The sequence below is a fragment of the Melanotaenia boesemani genome, chromosome 11 (genome assembly GCF_017639745.1).
Source record: "Melanotaenia boesemani isolate fMelBoe1 chromosome 11, fMelBoe1.pri, whole genome shotgun sequence".
Classification (NCBI taxonomy): Eukaryota; Metazoa; Chordata; class Actinopteri; order Atheriniformes; family Melanotaeniidae; genus Melanotaenia; species Melanotaenia boesemani.
This window is the reverse complement of record NC_055692.1, coordinates 12,086,664-12,106,439: the sequence shown is the minus strand read 5'-3', so window position 1 is coordinate 12,106,439 and position 19,776 is coordinate 12,086,664. Positions and strand designations below refer to the sequence as shown.

General features: G+C 37.0%; 1 protein-coding gene across 1 annotated transcript in view; it reads right to left on the bottom strand.

The window, feature by feature from the left end:
- The window catches only part of srrm4 (serine/arginine repetitive matrix 4), a 74,101-nt gene that overhangs the window by 14,629 nt on the left and 39,696 nt on the right, over nucleotides 1–19,776 (bottom strand). Inside the window, exon 2 of the mRNA XM_041998680.1 lies at nucleotides 8,366–8,500. Within this exon, the coding sequence (XP_041854614.1) occupies nucleotides 8,366–8,500 (135 nt within the window). The remainder of the gene's footprint in view (nucleotides 1–8,365; nucleotides 8,501–19,776) is intronic.

Genomic DNA, 19,776 nt, shown 5'->3' with positions numbered 1-19,776 from the left:
CTTAGAAATAGTTTATTTAAACGTTATTGTGACAGCATATGCAACATACATTTATGTACCAGATACAGTTCTCTAAGCAAGACAAGTCTCTAAGCAAACCGGAGTGGTAATGAAATACTTTTTTTATCTGTTGTTATACTCGTATGGTTGAGTTTTAGTCATGTGTGGATTTTATTGTTATTTACCATCAGCCTGTGGCTGCAGCTGTCAAGACAAATTACCCCTTGTGGGACAATAAAACTAATCTTACATAAACAAAGAGGTTTAATTCAGGTTCTTTCAGACTCCTGTGATAATGGTGTTTCCCTTCTAACATGAGATGTTCTTCTTATTCATCTTTACCACTCTCCTACACTTTAGGTGTAAAGTCATGATCACACAGAGGATAAAACAGTTAGTTTTTATCTGTTGGACAGACTGATTGAAGTCCAGAGGTCCACTTGTTCTTTTCTGTGAAAATGACTCATGTGGAAAAAGGAAATTAAAACTTTTGAAGTGCTCGCTGAATGAGCCTTTTAAATACAGAAGAAAAGATTATGTGTGAAAGAGCATTTTGAATTATATAGAGTAAGAAAAAACTGTAGACATTACAGTGGGCTCTGAGCATATGTAGGCGCTCTATGAGACTAAATGATAACTTAAACAAATGATTGGTTTTGATAATCTTAAATTTTATATCTAAAACTTATAGTGTATGTTTGTTTTGGAGGATCTGATCAGTGTAGTTATTTTTTTCTATGGGGAACATAGCCACAAACAAGAGCAAAGCTAAACTTCTATTTGCTAGAATTGCTGTAACTGAGGATGAGGAGATTTCATTTTTACTATTGAACTCAACACAGATACTGTGAAAAGCCATTGTTAGTCATGTATCAAACCTTGAAAACCATCTGGCGCTGAATCTCAAATAAGTTTTTTGAAGGTTTGTGCAAAATGTTGATGATGTGCAAAAACAACAGCCAGTTGCATCCAATTATTATTATTTTTTTTTAATTTTCTGCCCAATAATGGAAAATAACTTTAAGCAACGTGGGAAAGAACTAGAGACTCCAGCTCTCATATAAAACCTGCTTTGGGACTTGAGACAAGCAAAGAATGGGAGTAAAGTTAATCATGCCTTTAGTGCAATCATACTCATCAAATACAGGCTCATCGCTGTGAGAGAGCCTGTGACTTTGCATCTGTTTGCATCAACAAGTTGCAAGGCTAAAACACACAGAGTGACTTTGCCGATATACCATGAATAAATTTAATTCACCAGGTCACAGTATTATTGAGTATTTATTCTTGATTTAATACAATCTAATACAATTTTCAGAATATTCATGCCCACTGTGTATAAAGAAACCACAAGTAAGCTAAAATATATTTCTTATATTTATAGACGTAGTATATATTATTTTGTATGTTTTTGAATGGTTGAAATGATTATTGTCTGTAATGGAATTAGGACTGCTGCTGTCTTGGCCAGAGCTCCCATGAAAAAGAGATCTTGTCAAGCGGTGGGACTTTAACGCATTAATTAACATTAATTAATAACAACAAGTAAAAACATTAACACAGTTTGGTGTTCAAATATAAATACAATACTTCATTACAGTAGAATATAAACTAGTTCCCTTTCAATATAATTAGCTGAATTTGTATCAAACCATTTAAATTGTTATTAAATTGGTGTTATCTCCTCTGGAGAAGACCTAACAGCATTGTTCCTGCTGTTGATACTGATACACTTAAATAAATATTTTTCTGAAACTAGCTTCTGGTATTTTTCCACAGTGCAAAGTCAGTTCGTATCACACTATTTTATAGTTTATGTACAGTCAGATGATCAAACATAGGCCTGCAGTTTCATGTCTGTTATTTCAATGCAAATATTTCTTGATCACCAATAATAAACTAATGATGATATTAAAAAAATTAACATTGTGTTTTTTGTGAAATATCTTTCTTTCTCAAACAGCATTTAATATCTGTGTGGAATTCTCTTAATACGGAAAGCTTTGGATTGGGTTTGGACAGAATACATCAAAAGATCTTCAATTTACAGCTGTGTATGATAGATTCTCTTTCATGCTCAGTGGGGGAATAAATGCTGCCATTTATATGTCAAATACAAAGAAGGAGACCTCCATGTCACACACGCAGAAGGTCATGTGGACAGGTATGTGATCAGGACTGATTCAGACAGTGACACAATACACTCCTTGATATATGCAACCACAGAGCTCTGGAGAGTAAGTGCCTGTTCCAATGGATGTAGAGGAGTCTCCTCCTATAACAAATGGCCCTGCTTGGCGTGGTCGGCAGTTTGGGAGCATTAGAAACTGAAATGCATTAGAGCTGATTAGACAGGCCAAGCCCAAGTACCCTCTCCTGATAATGAGAATGCTTTGTCACTTATTAACACCTCTAGGGCTGTAGTCTTGTAGACGGAGGGCATTTGCATTTCCTTTTGCCAGCAGAATTATTTTCTTTTGAGGAGGTGGAAGGAATCTAAAGGAAAATCAGAACTCGCTCAATTTTCAGCCACAATGGGAATAGTGATTTAGTGAAACAATTGGGGATGGAAATGGGATTTGGGAAAGATTTAATAAGAACACGATAAAAGCTGAATTCAACCCATGTTCCTAAGGAGCCTGTTGCTTTTCTCTCCATTCATACATTACATCCTACAGATTATAAGAATTTCTACGTATCTAATAAAGTTCTCACGTATAACTGATTCAACAGAAATGAAGGCTTATTTCTGTGCCCCCCCCCCCCCCTTTTTTTTAATTTGGCATCAACTACTTAAAAAAACAACCCTCATTAAAGCCAGCATACAGCATCTGAAAGAAGCCCAGAGTCACAAGCTTGTAGTTTCATGCTATAACTAATGCTTCATTTCTCTGCTGAATTGTGCTGCTGCCAGGCAATTAGCAAGATAACAATCCAAAGAATGAATGTCTTTCTCAACAGAGGAGACTTCGCTCAGGCAGCACTTTGTAAATGAGACTGTGTAAGTATTTGGAAATGGATGTAGCTCATTAGACACTAACATAAATAAATAGACACTAAACATAATATTTCTCATATACACTGCTTGTAGTGGCTGCTGGAGGCTGTGTGATGTATTCACATGGCCTTTACAAAGCCTGCATCTCTTCAGTTAAATCATTTTACTGGTGACCTAAACATTTTTTATGGAGAAGTTCATGCGTTGTCTTTATGTGTCTGCATGGTGATTGTGAGATTTTTTGGGTCATTTCTCTTCATATGACTCAACCAAAACTAAGCCAAAGTATAGATTTCCACAAATTGAATGTTTATTACTTGCATTTCTTGGCTCAAGCAAATTATCTCCTACTTGTGAGCTTTCCTCAGTAGACTTTGTTTTCCTTTTGGCAGCAGTTCAACAGTGAAGCATTTGGACCATGAGTCATGCAGTCTATGTGAGTCATATGTCTACGAGCAGTTAAGAGCAGCATACATCTGGAGATGCATCTGACATCTCGAATCCAAGGTGCTGTTAATTGGATATTTTTGAGGCTGCTAACTTTACAGAACTTTAATGAAGTTCATCGGTCATCCTGTCTTTGGAGAGCCTTCATGAGAAAGCTTTGGACCTTAAAAACTGTGATTTTGACAAATTTTTAAAGTAATTTTTATTTAGGTAGGTAGAAATACAAAGGGAAAAAGTGAGTGTCTCCATTATTTTGAATGGCATAATTTTTTAAGAGGAGACATGTAAATGTATTTTTATTAAGGAGGATGGGGGTAGACGGTGCTTTCAGTGTTAGGACTAAAATATGGTGTTTGCACCAACTATTTGCTGTGAAAGCCTGGTTTTGTTTGGATATTCTTGTGAGTTTAACACAGTTGAGTAATCCGGACCAAATCCTTAATGAAATATTGGTCTATCTAAAGATTTTACATCACAGAAAACTCTTCAGGTTTTAGAATGTTTGTTTAAGTGCCATTTGCTCTAAATATGTCTGAATAAAAATACAAAAAAATAATAAAATACATCAAGACAGATCAAGTAAAAAAAAAAAAAAAATCTTATTAAAGGCACTAAGAAATAGAAGACTTAAAAGAGTCACAGCCTCAAGTTTTCTGGGATTGTTTCCCCAAATATATCCCCATGAAAACTATGTTTTTACTCTGCATTCAGTTTTGACTCTGCGGCAAGCAAAACTGTTTCAGACTATCTGGGAAGTCTATACTATTCACAATAACATATCAGCTGGAAGAGGTCCATACTGGTATGTCAGTGTTTTTCACTCAGAAAAAGCCAGTGTGACGATATGAGACAAAGACTGATGTGATCCATGTCCTGTCCTTTGTAGGGACTCATCAGTGTTTGACTGCGCTGCAACTAAGGCCATCTAAGATTAATTAAGACGTCATTGAAGTATGCTCCAGAATAAAAAGTTGAAGACAATGTCCTCTAAATCCTTCTGAGATATAGGTCTTTTCATATTCAACATACATTTAGCTGATTTTTTCAAATCAACCTAGCTTAGTTTGCAAACTGCGACAAGTGTGAAAACTTAGAAAAATCATGTCTTACAGAATCATACCCTGCTGTGCAGTGTTTTGGCATCTGTTAACCTTTAAAATTCATGAAAATGTTTCTCAAATTGGACTTCTTTTCATTTCCTCTCCAATGGCTAAAGCATTACTCCCACACACACCGCAGCTCCTTTCATCACTTTGCTTTCTGTTTGAATGCAGCTTCATTGTGCAAAGCAGCATATATGGAAGCATATTGGCTTCATCAGTCTAAATCCCACAGATTTCACAGAGAGAAAATTGAGGTTTACCACAGCGCGCTACAGCTGAGGCCTCACAAGAAGTCAAGACCAGCTGAGCCACTTTCAGCTGAAATGCATAAACTGCTAAGCTGCTATTAAAGCTCAAGGCAAAAATCTAAATAATGTATTGATAAAAGTGACTATAGCTTTGTGGCACACAACAAAATCACCGGGGTTGATTTTGTTTGGTGGCTGTAGCTCAGGAGGAAAAGCAGTCAGATCGATTCCAGGCTTCCCCTGACTACATGCCGAAGTGTCCTTGGGCAAGACACTGAACCCTGAACAGTGCCACTGAATGTTGCCTCCCGATGTGCCTATTAGGGTGTGAATGTGTGTGATAGAGTGTAGAGTATATAACAATAGAGGTGCTGTCGTGTGAAGGGCTTTGAGTGGTCGACATGACTAGAAAAGAGCTATATAATTACGGTTCATTTACCATCCAACTTCATGGGAGTCAAATTCAGCACTTTTAAAGTGTCTATCTGAGTCGACACCACAAAGTGTCAAACCAATTCTTTTCAAAGTGCATTTAACACTGTGATGGAGTTGCTTTTTACTCTGTCAGTAGTCAAAATTTAACACTTATCAACTGGTAAGTTTGGAACACTTGAGCATAGAGTCAAAAGTTAGCACTATCGGTGTTTTCTCTTTAACCTCGAAATAGAGTTGTAGTACAAATAAGCTTGTAGGTCAAGTTAAAATGTATTTTCAACATTAGCACATCACATAACGAAATGACTTCACACCACATATTTCACAGTTTACAATATATGCGGGACTATGTCTTCTCATCCATGTCATTAGAAAACTGTTATGGGTCTGTGATAAACCATGTCATCAACAGAAATAAGAGAAAATTAATTAGATCTCTCTCCTCAACACAGTAAGCATTAAAGGTTTCACCAAAATAAAGAGAATCAACTCTACAAGTCTAAATAAAAGCATGATATTTATATGTGATTCTTCTAAAACAACTAATGTCCACATGTTCTAACACAAGCACGACAGTTTAGATATTCAGCTTCATAATGCTTCACCCAATTAGTCACTGACACATCAGAGCATGTATTCACAGTGAAAACTGGACTTAAATTCTTACCACCATCCAAGCCATCACTCCATTTTTCCTTACTGGAAAAAACTAACCCTTCAGAAAATTAAAATTAATCCATTGAAAAGCTAACTGTCTCTAGTGTTTTACCTATATTTTGCTATATTTAAAAGATCTTAATTGTTTAACCTCAAACCTCTGAAACCATACAAGAAGGACCACACAAGTTTTACAAATACACTGGACAATGTATCATTTTATGATGCTTTGGAATAAGTTTACTCCCAGGAAAAAAAAAAAAGATTTGAACAGCTTGTGATGATCATTTATTAAAAGCTTCAAATAATGTGTAATACCATTAGTAACAACTGGTCAAAACACAGGAGTCACAATCTAAAATAAGTTATTTGAACCTGCTTCTCCTTTTATCTGTTTCAAGTAAAAACAACTAGATAACAGTGCCAAGCTGTTGTGCTGTACCTGACATGCAAAACTTTCAACATATTTGTGGCTTAAAGAATATATCACCTCAAGTATCAGCATGCAAAGACTTCACTCTGAGCTCCTTGACTCTTTCTTTGGCACTTCCTACAATAGTGTGGAACACCGTTGTTTAGATAAATGTGAAGAAGTTGTCGAGGAATTCATGATAGTTAAGATTGAAGATAAAATTTGTAAAGAGCTTATCAAAGGCTTCCAAGGAGGACTGTACTTTGCAAAGAATGTCCTTGTGGTCAAGGAAGAAAGAATGTTTAGATATTGTTCCTTAGTGCATTCTTCGCCATTCAGCAGGTTGTCATTCACAAGAAAATCTGACTTCCTATTTGAACCATCTTGATAGCATCGATGGAGCATCTTCTGGTTTGAACTGCTGTGTTGCACTGGACTGTTTCACAAACAAATCCCCAGTGATAATTTAACAACTCCAGAGGTGTAAACAATGCAGCACTGGTGTAGGAGGTAAGTAGACAGACCAAGTAGCCAGTTCCACCTGAAGTGTTCTTGTAAAATCCACATGAAGCTAAACTGCAGCTAAACACAGGCAACTAGTAACTACTACTGGGCTAACTCAGTCTTTCCTGTCAAATTACGGTTTTATCTTGTTTTACTTTAGTATTTTTCCTTTGCCATGAACAAAAAATACTTTTCATTCTATTTAGGCTTTTCTTTTTTAAATTAGCTTACCATTTGAACACATACATTAGTTAACAATTAGCTAGCTAATTGCTAGCTGGCAAATTGCCATGTTTTCTGCCTCCAGAAATAAATACTACTGGTAAGTAAATAAAGTGAACAGGAATATTGGATTTACTAACTTATTAACGGTCCCTCTCACGTTCAGCACAAGTATCTAAGCCAGTTCAAAACGATAGACGACCCGACCTCTCACACTGATGCCACGTTGTTTACACCTGTGGAGGTGTTAAATTATCACTGGAGTTTTTTGCTAAATATCACATTTGACTCCCTGTAACAACACCAACTCTTAGAAAAATAACACTCTGAAGTTGAATTAAACTGAAATAAACTCTCCAAGACCAGGAAATTCCTATTATTGTACTCTCACCTCTAACACAGAAATTCTAACACTTAAATTTGGTCATGCTTTGAACAGTTTATGAAGGTTTTCCATGGTTCCTGAGTATTTTTAAGCTTCAAAATTATGTTTGGCTTCCTTCTGGAACCCTGTGGTGTACATGCAACTCTCACAAAAGATGAAGTTTTATAAATAAGAAACACTAGTATAAATCTTTCTCCATGCTGTCATATCTCTTCATTGCACTTGCTAGAGAAATGATTATCAGATGCTTGCAGTTGTCTATGCTTATTGTTAAATTCTAAAAGAAAGACAAGCAGCCGCAGGGTAAAGTTCAACGGGTTTCATATTTATGATCCTCTCTTACAATTCAGATGCTGCTTCAGATGTGTTTTACATATCACTGGCTGCGCCCCTGCTGTGTAACTACAAAAGCTTCTAAGGTTTCACATTCATTAAGACATTTCTTCTGAGGAAAAAAATAAATAAATAAATAAAAGCCTGGATTGATTTTTCCCACCTCAGAATAAGGTGCTTAAAACTTTTCTCAGTGTGTGAAGAAGCTCTTTTAGTTCAAGGTGTTGGTGAAAGTGAGGATCTGAATGATACAGTGTACAACTCCTCACAGCATCTTTGTATTTCTCCGCCAGGCCCAACCTGATAAGATTGTTTACTAGCCACACCAGAATATAAAGATTAGCTTGTTTTTTTACTCACAGAGAGTTGGGCCCTGGAGGAATTGCGGTGTGCTGTTAAAAGGCTTTATCATCAGCACTGTGATCTACAAAAGCTCATCCAAAAAACCATAATATAAACAAACCTTAACCATTCATCATCAGAAACACGCCACTCTCATCACAGCACATTGATTTCTCAGCTTCTCAATCTCTTTACCACCACTTGTTCTTTCAGGTCAGGACACACTCAGGATGGTTTTGAAGCTCTGCTCGACATGTGTGGCATCATGGACCAACTCACCTCCTGGCCCTGCGGTGGCTGTGGTGTTTACGTCCATTTCCTTTGATGCAGCCGTTCCTATCTGTAGCGTCCACCTGTGTGTCCACTGCTTTCCTCTCATCAGTCTTGAGCGGTTCGCAAGTTTCTGTTACTGAGCTGTAAGAAAAGCAGAAAAAAAGATTTAGTCATTTGGTCTAGATTTTTCTAGTTGTCTACACAGTTAAAGCTTCCATCACACAACAGAGAGAGAGAGTGGAGGTTTATGCTTGGTTAGTCTTATTCCTTCTGGTCCAGCGGGTTATGTGTTTTATTCCTCTCCATTTCTTCCTGCCAACTCTTCTTCACGAAAACTGGAGTTGAGCCATTTACCATTCAGCTGACTTGACATTTAAATAAATGTTGTTTTCCACCTCTTGCTGAATAGATGCAGGTCACAGGAATGGTTCAAATTAAAACATTTTCTATTTTACAGATGATAAAATGAAATTAAAATAAATAAAAATAACAATGATAAAGACATTGTTTAAACATTTAAACACTTCCACCTGAATCTTTAAAAAAATCTTCATGATTAAGGAGTTTAATGGTTCGATGTGGGCTTACAGTTCTAGCCCCTGTTTTTTAGTCAGCAGAGATTTGAGCGTAATTACAGATTCTTCTCTTCGTCAAGTGGCTCCCGTCTGATTGTAATGAGAATATAATCAGAGCCAGAGATTAGTCCGTCAACGTTGCCGCCTCCACTTCCCCCTGCAACGAGCAGGCAGAAGCTGTTGCTTTCCATCTTCCTCATCTTCATTTTCAGTCGGAAGTTCCTCTGACAGGGATCTAATAATGTGAAATGGCAGCCTGCATGCCCCGACATGACCGGGAGTGGGAAAGTTGTTAGGGGAGATAAAGACAGCTACCAGAAGGATGATTAGTCTGATCGAGGAGGCTGAAGGGAAAGCAACCTTTAAAAAGACTGATGATTGGGCAAATTTCTCCTTGTGCAGATGAAGGGCCAAATAAATGTCTCCTCATACTTTCTTATATTATTTAAGCTATTTAAATTGGCACAATTAGCTTCAATCAAATGAAATGTGAGCAAATACTTAACAGACACTGTATCATGATAAAATTAATTAATAAGTGATTTGAAAACAGAAAATGCCAAATATTATTGTATCAAGTTACTCATGTCATGTGCCTTTTCTTTTGTATTTATCAGTGTTTAATAACAGGAGTTTTTAATCCAATAGCACCCAACGTAACATATGTGATACATTTAATTTCTGAGAAATTTAGCATCACTTTATGGTAAAAAACATGGCTCAAAATCCTGTTGAACACAATCTAATACCTATTTTCTGCTCCCTAACAGATACCAGGAAGCAGAAAACCACACTATAATAATTTTTACATATCACATTGTGATAAATTGTAAATATTAATATATATCATAAAATATTAATACAAAAGGTTATAGACATACATCATAAATCTTGATATTGAAAACTGGAGAGCTTAAAGGTCCAGTTGGTAGGATGCAATCACATGTTGTAGTATGACCTTAAAACCCCCTGTTTAGTGTAGGAAAAGACAGATGTATAGATGGAGCAATGTGGAGCCATGACAACGGGCTCCAGCTGCTCTCTCTGTGTTAAATTAAACTTTGACTTCAGATCATCTTGATTAACATGACCAGATGATAAAGAAATGCTACAAAAAGACCTGTCATAGGAAAGTTTTTAAACTAAATGTTTGAACTTTATTAAAATACATGAATCAAAAGTCTCAGCACTTGTTCATATTTAATGATGTGAAAAAGCTAAATCTAACTTTACATATAACTATTTCATCAAATGATTTTAATTATGTAAAGAAAAGAAATGAAGACAGAAATAATTTCGACAGCTCCTTGTCTGTGTCATCTCAGGAAGCTCAATGGGACACTACCAGACCAGTAAATCCAGTGTGAGGGAGACGTCCTCTAAGTTGCTGCAGTTCAAACATTTCCTGAATGCAACAAGATTCCTGTTGTCAGCTTCGGGCAAACTCATTAAGAGACAAGCAGCTCTAACTTGGTGCTGGATAAATTTCTTTTTCCTTTCTGTTTTTCCATTTTTTTATCCATTAATATTGAAGTTATTAATTTACAATAACTTTAAACCAGGTGCTGTGTCCGTCACTATGTTCAGCATCAGATGCAACAGTGGGAAAAGTTTGAAAAAGAAGTGTAAAAACATATTGCATTCACTTGTTTTTCTAAATGAACAAGATAATTTCACATACATAAAAGAAATCTCTTTTTGAAGAGGTGGAAACATTTGGTGTGAAAGCTTTGCTTTATGACCATGAATAAACCTGGAGTGGAAAGTTACCTCCCCTTTAGGTTTTTTCTTCCTGAGTTGCTGACACCTAAATCAAACTAATGTCACCACTACAACTGCATACCCCTTGATTTGGTTGAAAGTTGCAATCAATATCCAAAACATCCCAAACTATGAGCATCTGAACTTATCACGATATGTTAGTATCAAACAACACCTGATATTCTCACTTTGTACAACTACTCTCTGTCCATCAAGCTGCTGCTGGCTTTCATGGGGTCAATACAAAATCTCTGAGTGGCAAAAAAGCTTAAAATGAACGTGAAAACTGGGAGGATTAGGTGACAGTTCCTGATGAAGAAGAATTATGTGGACACTAATCCCCCAAAATCCAGGCTGGATTTGTTTGGCATGAAGCAGGTAAAAGGGAGGCACTGGCTGGGATCAGGTCTGTTAAATTCCCTACTGAAATACAGCTTCACTGAGATGCTGCAGATAAAGACAGCACCTAATTTTTGACTTTTTAACCTTGTTCTCTTTTGTGCGTGTGCGTGCAAAAGCCTTCTCTAACAAAATAGGCTTTTCATAGTATATATTTAGACACTGATTTTTAGAAATAGAATGTGTGACTCTCCTGAAATGAAAGTCATAAAGAATAAGACCGGAGCATGTACCCAAAACACCAGAGTCAAGTTGGGAGTTTCAGGCAAATTCACAGCATGTGATGTAGTTGCCTCCGGGTAACATCTTTTATGAGAACAATCCTATTGCTGTAAATGTTCACATTTAACATTAACATTTCAGCTAAGATTAGTCCCAAAGAAGAGCCTTTATTCCTAAGTGGAAAATGACAACGGTTATTTTTTAAGAAGTAATATCAGGCCTTTTGGATTTTCTTTTTCTTGTCTTCAGTGTCTTATATAGTTTTTTCATGGATGAAAAAAAAAAAAAAAAAAAGCCTGCCAAGTCACAAAGCCCAAAGTACTTTAAAGGGAATTATTAGTATTTCTATCCAACTGTAAAGCTAATTTAAAGAGAACTTTTGAAATATCACTTCATAAAAAGTCTTTGATGCTATTACTTGGTTAAAATGGATATCAAACAGAGAGATAGTTATTAGAAACAGAACTTGAAGTTAAAAGACACAAACAAAATCATCTGCCTCAGCCACAGACGGAAGAATAAAAGTCTTAAGATCTTTTTTTCAGCTGGGCTGTCCAGCATGAGCAGCAGAAGTCTATGTCAGTTCGTCTGTTTGGTTTCCTCCATAGTCTGTTTGCATTCACACTGTAAGTAAAGCGCTCCAGGCTTCGTTTGCAAGTGAAAGAGGTTCCAACGATGCCTCCCAGAGAAAATGTGGCGAATGCTGCAGCAATGTACAATATAAAAATACATATATAGAAAGCAAACAACCTTTTTCCACACTTTAAGTGCAGCTCCCTAACAGCCACTTGAGGTTACATATATATATTTTTTTTAACATAACTATAACTTGCATAAAGAAACAACTCCTGGGGTCTTCTTTCGGAGAAAGAATAGCTGTAGATTGCAGCCTTACACGAGCCATAGCTTATACTGTAACTCATAGCTCATACATGTGTTCCCAACTGTGTCTTGGGTCATCTTTTTCTATCAAACTCAAATCTCATATATTCATAAAACATCTTCAACTGCCACAGTCACGGGAAGTTCATTTCAGTTTGTGTATAGTTTCTTTGTTTACACCCCATTAACAATATTAAATTGTCCACACCCCATTAACAATATAAAACTGAGATAAACTGCAACCATATACACCAGGAGCTGCTCAGTTATCAGCCAGCTGTTGTGCAGAACACCAGCTCGCTGTCCGAGGGCTTGATCGCACAACACCAGCTGACACTTTACAGGTGTGTGGCCACGAAACTAACCTTCCAAAACACTGCAACAGTTTTACATTGGAAAAGTGCCATAAATCCGACTAGTGATTGATGCATGAAGGCTTAGGAAACACTGTCATGTTTCCAAATGACATCTACAACTTATTTTTAATGTTTTAAATTCCTCTTCTCTCCAAATTCAGTGTTTGTTCAAAGGATGTGGAGAAAATCTCCTTTCCTTGGTGAGCTTTCTAGGCAGTTCAAGACAACAACAAAACATGCATCTAAATAAAACCAATAAACCTAAGGTGTAGACACCTCACTATGACAAAAATACAGGCTACAAGATTGAGTTGACAGATACTGGAGGGTCATTTGTGCATTTTCATTTCTAATCTTTTGCAAATGCACAAAGTCTGAGCTGTGTTCTGCTCTCTCAGCATAAATCAGTGCACTCTTAACATTTAGCTTCTACAGCCTATTTACCTCAATTAATCTTGATTTGTATAATGCATGTTTGCAAATGTACTGCTTAAGGGTACGCTCCAGTGTCCACATGCTCTTAATTCAAATTAGTTTAATTTCAAAGCAGAATTGGAACCTGTGGCTAATTTGACAGCTGTTTAAAATTAAACTTTTAGAAATAGGCTGATCTATTATCTCGCTAGCAGTTAGGTGAAACTACTATCAGTAGACAATAATCCTGTCTTTGTGTCAAAAACTATGAACTTTTTTCGTTACCTCAAATTTCCTTTAAGAAAGCTGAATAAAGATGAAATAAAAGTAAATAAAACAAAATCCCTTCAATTGCCTTATTTAATTCCCACTGTAAATTCTTCTTAGTGCTTGTTATACAGCATTATGTGTCATATTCTTAATGTTTTTTTAGAGGCTTTTCCACCTTGACAAGAGAACTGTTGTTCATGAAACCTTGGTATACTGCAGGACCCAACAGTCTGAAATCTATAATGGTCGACACCTGTGTCATTTTGGTTGCCATGCCATCCATGCAGGAGCTCAATTCTGCTGAGCAAATTAGTCAAGAAGACCCATCCCCAAGAGAGTCGAGAATAAACTGTGGCAAACAAGTTAGAGAATACCTGGAAGGATCAATACAGGTAATGCAGAAGCAACAACATGTTAAAAAAAACATCTGGCTCCCGAGGGAGATGAGAAGTCAATTTCTGAGTTCCAAATAAGAGGAAGAACTTGCAGGAAAAAACAACTGTCAAGTATCCTAAACTGCTTCTCCTGCCACCTCACATCTCTGTATATTTCTGTGGAAGGTTGCCAAGTTATCTACACTGGCACTTATTAAGCTCTGTTTTAAGCTACTTGCTTGTAAACATGTCGGGCTTATCACAGCGGCTAATGAAGATCGAGGAAGGTCTTACGTGGCCTTCATCCTCTAAGAATCACAAAAAAATGTAACAATAAAAGTGAAGAATGATGCTTTCCACTGATGATTTAAGAGTTCCCCAGTCAGTCTCATGGGTTTCAGGGAGGCTAATAAACTTTTCATTATCCCTGTCAGAGCAAACAGGAACAATTGATCATCGTTATTATAAGAATGATGATAGTTGAGATAATTACAAGGGAAAGAGATGATCTACTACCACAATTAAAACCCCCAACAGGGTGGTCCCAAGTCACTGAGCTTTAAATTACAGCAAGAGTGTTTACCAAAGTTTCAGCTTTAACTCAAGAACAACTTCATTAAGGACACAAGCTCGCAATTAAGCACAGAATGAAAGAAATACATCCCTTACATGGGTGAGTCTGACAGGGCCCCGAACCTGTTCAAATCTTTCAGTGTGAAGTGGAAGCGGATACTTTAAGGTCAAGTGTTATTGATTAAGTGCTGAGAGAGTTTGAGGCAGTTGTTCAGCTGAAACACAAACAGGGCTGCAATTACGCAGCAGGAATCAATTACGCACATGAGCAAAAGAGTCAACCACTTCATCAGTTAAACTGTCTTCAGAACCAGAGAAAATGTCAATAGGCGTCGAGTCCGCAAGCTTCAGCGTTGTGATATGACATTTGGAAATTTGGGAATTTTTAATCTAATAAAGTCTGACTGAGCTGGCATATTTAGTAAGGTATATTATTAGCAGTTATTGGACAATAAAAACACTGAGGCTGCCATCAAAATAATCCACTGCAACAAAAGCAGCATGACTTGTTATCATGTCCCCTATATCATGTTTGACAAAGTTAAACTACTGTTTATTATGGCTAAACCATAACTTCAAAATAACCCCTTAATCCTTCTGTGCAGCTGAAATCAGTTGTAACTTGGCTGACTCCTCTTCCTTGCCAATATATGATGGAAACGCAGACAGGAGCGAGTATAAAAGATCTAAAGACTTTTCAGTCCCAGTCAGGAGGTATCAGTTGCTCCAGGCATTTTTCTGTCTTTCCTGGTTTTCTTTAAATCTGACATCAAACAACACGATTTAACTCTGAATTAGTGCTTATCACAAAATGAGACTTCATACAGAACAGAGAAAAATAGAGAAAAGTGCTCAAACATTACGTACAGTTTTCAGAATACTGCAGCACTTCTGCTTCCTGTTTACATTTTTCATGGTTATAATTTCAGATGTAATAGGCTTAAAAATGTACATGATGAAGCAGGAGGTTTATATCAAAGACAGATTTAATCCTCTAACACAGCTCAGACTCTACAGGTTTCAGTTAGACTGATAAATGGTAAAGTTCGTGACAGTACAATATAAAGACTGCACAAGTATGGCTTGTTTGGAAGAGCTGCAGGAGAAGGCTACTCTCTCTCAAGAAGGACATGGCATCACAGATTAGGTTTGCAAAATTGTATGTGAAAAAAAACTGCTAAATTTCAGGAATAATGTCATTTGGATGGAAAGAGTGGAAGTGGAGCTGTCTGGTTATAATGACAGCATCATGTTTGGAGAAAACTAACTACAGCATATCAGCTCAAACATCTCAAGCAAACAGTTAAGCACGTTGGTGGTGGGGAGATTTTATTGTAGAATTTACTTATTTCATTACTTATATCATAACCATATTTATTACTACACATTTGAACCAATTGGGATGCCTCAGTTGTAAGATTGCGGGAAGCTTCTGTTCTTTAAACATCAGCACACAAACCTGAATCTGGCAGACATGTAAATTACTTTCTAAAATTCTATGAGGGTGCTACTTGTCCCCAATAGCTTCACATTCTCTCCCTCTGTATCTGGATAGGATACTTGGATTCTCAGAGGTTTAAGGAGGTCTGTGGTCCTCCTACATCATATACTGCAACACTGCTGTTTGTGGAGCTGGAATAACTCCAAATAACTGTGATTTGGACTGAATGATCAATGAGAAGATTGGTACGCTGCTGCTATGCTAAGTTGTGCCTTATTTTGCATATGACAATGGCAGGCGGAAGAAAAAATAGTTCCTTCTTGTCCTGATAGCTTAGCTATTCTCCACTGTGTTTATGTTAATGATAATCATTAATATGAGAATGAGATTTAGTATGAGAATCAGTTTGAGAATAGTTAAGAACTGATATTTCAGTATCAATCCACATGTTTTTTTTCTTAATTTGATTATGCACACAGTGGGAAAATGCTGAGGTCCAGACCTCTGTGTCCTCAATGGTAGCTACAACCATGTCTGCTAAAGATGCGTCTACAAGCTGTTTGATTCACTTTGTTTTTCAAATAAATATTGACACAGTGTGATTTGGTTTTGGTTGTTTGATCTAATATCAAGACTTGCAGACCAAATAACGTTTTCATTATATTCTTTGTAAACCTTATCATTTAAATTCTTCCATTCTTCCTTTTTTTACAATTATGCACATTCTTTCCAGGTTCTATGGCTTCCTCTCATCGTTCAATAACATGCATGTTAGGCCAGTAGGTGGTCCAGATTTGACCCTAAAACTGAGTCCAAGCCTAATTTGTCTTTGGGATGGACTGGCGACCTGTCCAGAGTGGACCTTGCTACATGCCTGGTATCCCCTGGTAGACACCAGCCTCATATGTGACCCTGTTTTGGATTAAATGGTTATAGAAAATGAATGGATGGCCTTGATTTCTCCAATCAACGTGACTACATTGTCTCTGAATGTGAAATATGCCCAACACTCTCGCCTCACTATCAGCAACAGCGAGCCCTTTACCCTTCCAGCGGGTGAGTACGCTGCGAGCCAGAGTGACTTTGAAGACAAGTGAGGTTGGTTTATTCAATTATTGTGTCCTGATGATAAAATGGGAGCAACATAATGGCTTGATTAATTTCCTTATCCTGGTGAGCACAAAGAGTAATTACAACCAAATCCACTGCTTGGTGAACCACACATCAATCAAATTAAAGCAGTCGCCACTCGGCAGCAATCACTTTGAAAGAGAACAAATGAGCTGACTAGCTCGGACCTCAGCCTCCGGTCAGCAAAGTGTTTACATAAGAACTGTAACTCCAAGCAAAGGTTACCTAGCTTGATTGGAAAGCTTTGCATATGTCAGAAATCTTAATAGAAATTGTGTATGCACAGCTGAAGTGAGATTGGCTTCATAGGAATTAAGTGATTTAGGAGCCCGAAGCAATCATTATATTGCATGACAATCTGAAACTACTGCCTGCTTCAAACCAGCAGAAAAAGTGTGAGAATGAGAATTGTAATCAAATGTCAACACATAATAACACAGTCGCAACTCCTTGACTCAAACAGTATGTACAATCCACACCTTTTAGGAGATTTTGGACCTTTAAATGCACAAGAGTAGAAGAGTGGAAGATATTTTATCAAGGTTAATTGTGTAAGGAGAAATCAGGCAAAATGAGACTGGATTGGGTTTGATGCAGAAAGAAAACTGCTAACTCTGGCTAGGGACGGCAAAATGACAGATTTTCCTGTTACAATTATCATCAGAGAAATTATCACGATTTTATGATTATCATGATTATTGCGTGTTACTTACACAACACTATAAATGTGTGAAATCACATGAACACCTCTTATAGGCTTTTAGCTTATATTTATTTCTATATTTTGATGCAAACATGTCAAAATAATATAACAACAAACTGACCAAAAAGTCCCATTACTTAAAAATGCCCTCTGCTTTGTACACAATAAAAACATATTAGCTCTGGATTTCTGTGTAGAGAATTTTAAAACCCAGTAAAAAACATCCATCTACCTTCAGACTTCCAGCTTCAAGCAAAAAGCTGCTGTTTGAAACATAAATAATACTCAAACGGTGGAAATAAAGAAAAAAGACCATATATCTGAAATTAAAAACAGTTTCTTCTGTGCACAAAACGTTTGACTCGTCATGTTGCAACATTAACATATTATAACCCAGTTACTGTGCATTTATACTTACTTTAGTGTATAAAGTCATGGTTATCCTGCAGGTGGTGAAACATATTCAATGTATTTCTTCCTTTCACTGCAACAGTTTTATGTTTACAGGGTGATGGACCATCCTCCATAATGACACCTTGCTCATTTTGTCCATAACCAAAGAAATCTGACAAGGATGACCTAAACTTTAAGTTTAGAGGGACTATCTCTTATTGTGTCATACTTTCCCACTCAAACACGCCTCTTCTGCAACTCACACAGAACGAAAACAAATCAACACATGCGGATGTTTAACTGGTTCATACGCGAGCTGCGCTGAGCTACCTGGATGTCTCAGACATAATCTTTATGGAAAGTGACGATATTTCAGGACTTTTGAGTTTAATTTATTGTGGCGTTTTAAAACACAATCAATAGCAAAATCAAGTAATTGTGGCATCCCAACCTCTGACCTTAGCGCTCTTTTGTGACATATCCATCGTCCACTGAAGAATTCTCACTAATCTTAATGATTTGAATTATATAATAGGAAGTACTATGGGTGAATGGGAAACATATTTGTTGCCTTGATTAACTTCTAATTAAGAAAAGTCCAATCTATGGACTACAACAATAAAAATGTAATCTTGAAGAAGCAAGAATTTATATTTAGATAAAGTAACTGTTCCCATAAAAAATATATCAGAGCATGAGTAAAATCCAACCATTCAACTCCCTGCTGGTGGTCTTTTAACTTTACTACTGAAGGACATCTCTTTGAAATTAGAATTAAAATATCACTGGATGTTCCTCTCCAGAGTTATGTAAATGAGAACGGCACACATCAACCGGAAGATGAACCCTCCAGGAAAATAAATTCATGCTTTAAGCCAGAGAATTACAGCCTGAAGGATTCACTTGACTTGGGCAAACCTGCTGGATTTCATTGGCAGCTCTTTCTATTTGCCTTCTCTCTACAGAGCTAAAATCAAATCACAGCCACTGTGTGAGTGAAAGAGCTGTTTGTAGTGCCGTTCATTATAGAAGCAAGTACAGGGGGAGCAGCAGACAGAACTCTCAGGGAGGGATGTTGATGTATGTTAACAAGTGAAAAATATCTCCATACGACAAACTGCTGCAATGCACAAACGTGTGATCTGAGCTGAAGAGTCTCATTGGATATTGACATATGAGATAAATAATTGTGGCAGCAGCACAAGTGAATTAGAAACTACATTGAGGATGATAAAAAGATAGCATCCTTCTCTGCAGCTGCTACTTAAATTTCATGACTTCCATAAGCCGCTTTGACCTCAGAAGCAAATAGATTAAGTTTATTCCAGTGTTGGGCATGAAATTCAAACACAGAATTTAACATCCATGAACACATACAAAAAAGAAGCTCCCCAAACAACTTATTAGCCCACAACCTCATTTGAATGCCAACACTTCGCTGTTTCATCAGTGTTCCCATTGTCATTTTGACATTTGTGGTTAAAATCAACCAATATCATTTAAGAACTGCTTAGAAGAATAACTGGTATTAAACGGTCCACTGACCATATAACATCTAAACTTTAAGTGTTTCCTCCCCTTTCACACGTCATCAATCTTACATCTGCATCAATTACTTGCTTCCAAATTGAGATGGAAGTGATTAGAAGGTTCTTTGTGTGAAGGCGGAGAGAAGGAAGTAGGCATAGTTAGGTTTAATTAGCAGCTAGCGAGCCACACTTTCACATCACACTTCTTCCTGTGTGAAGGGGATTACTGAAGAGGCTTCTGCATATGCTAATTCATGTGAAGAGCAGCTAGCAAAAAATCATTTGTGCATCCTGTGCTTAATTAGCACAACTATGACACCAGGCATGCATCAGGAGGAAGTTATTTAGGCCTTCAGGTGACTGGCAGAGGACCCTCCTGCTGACATTGACCAAA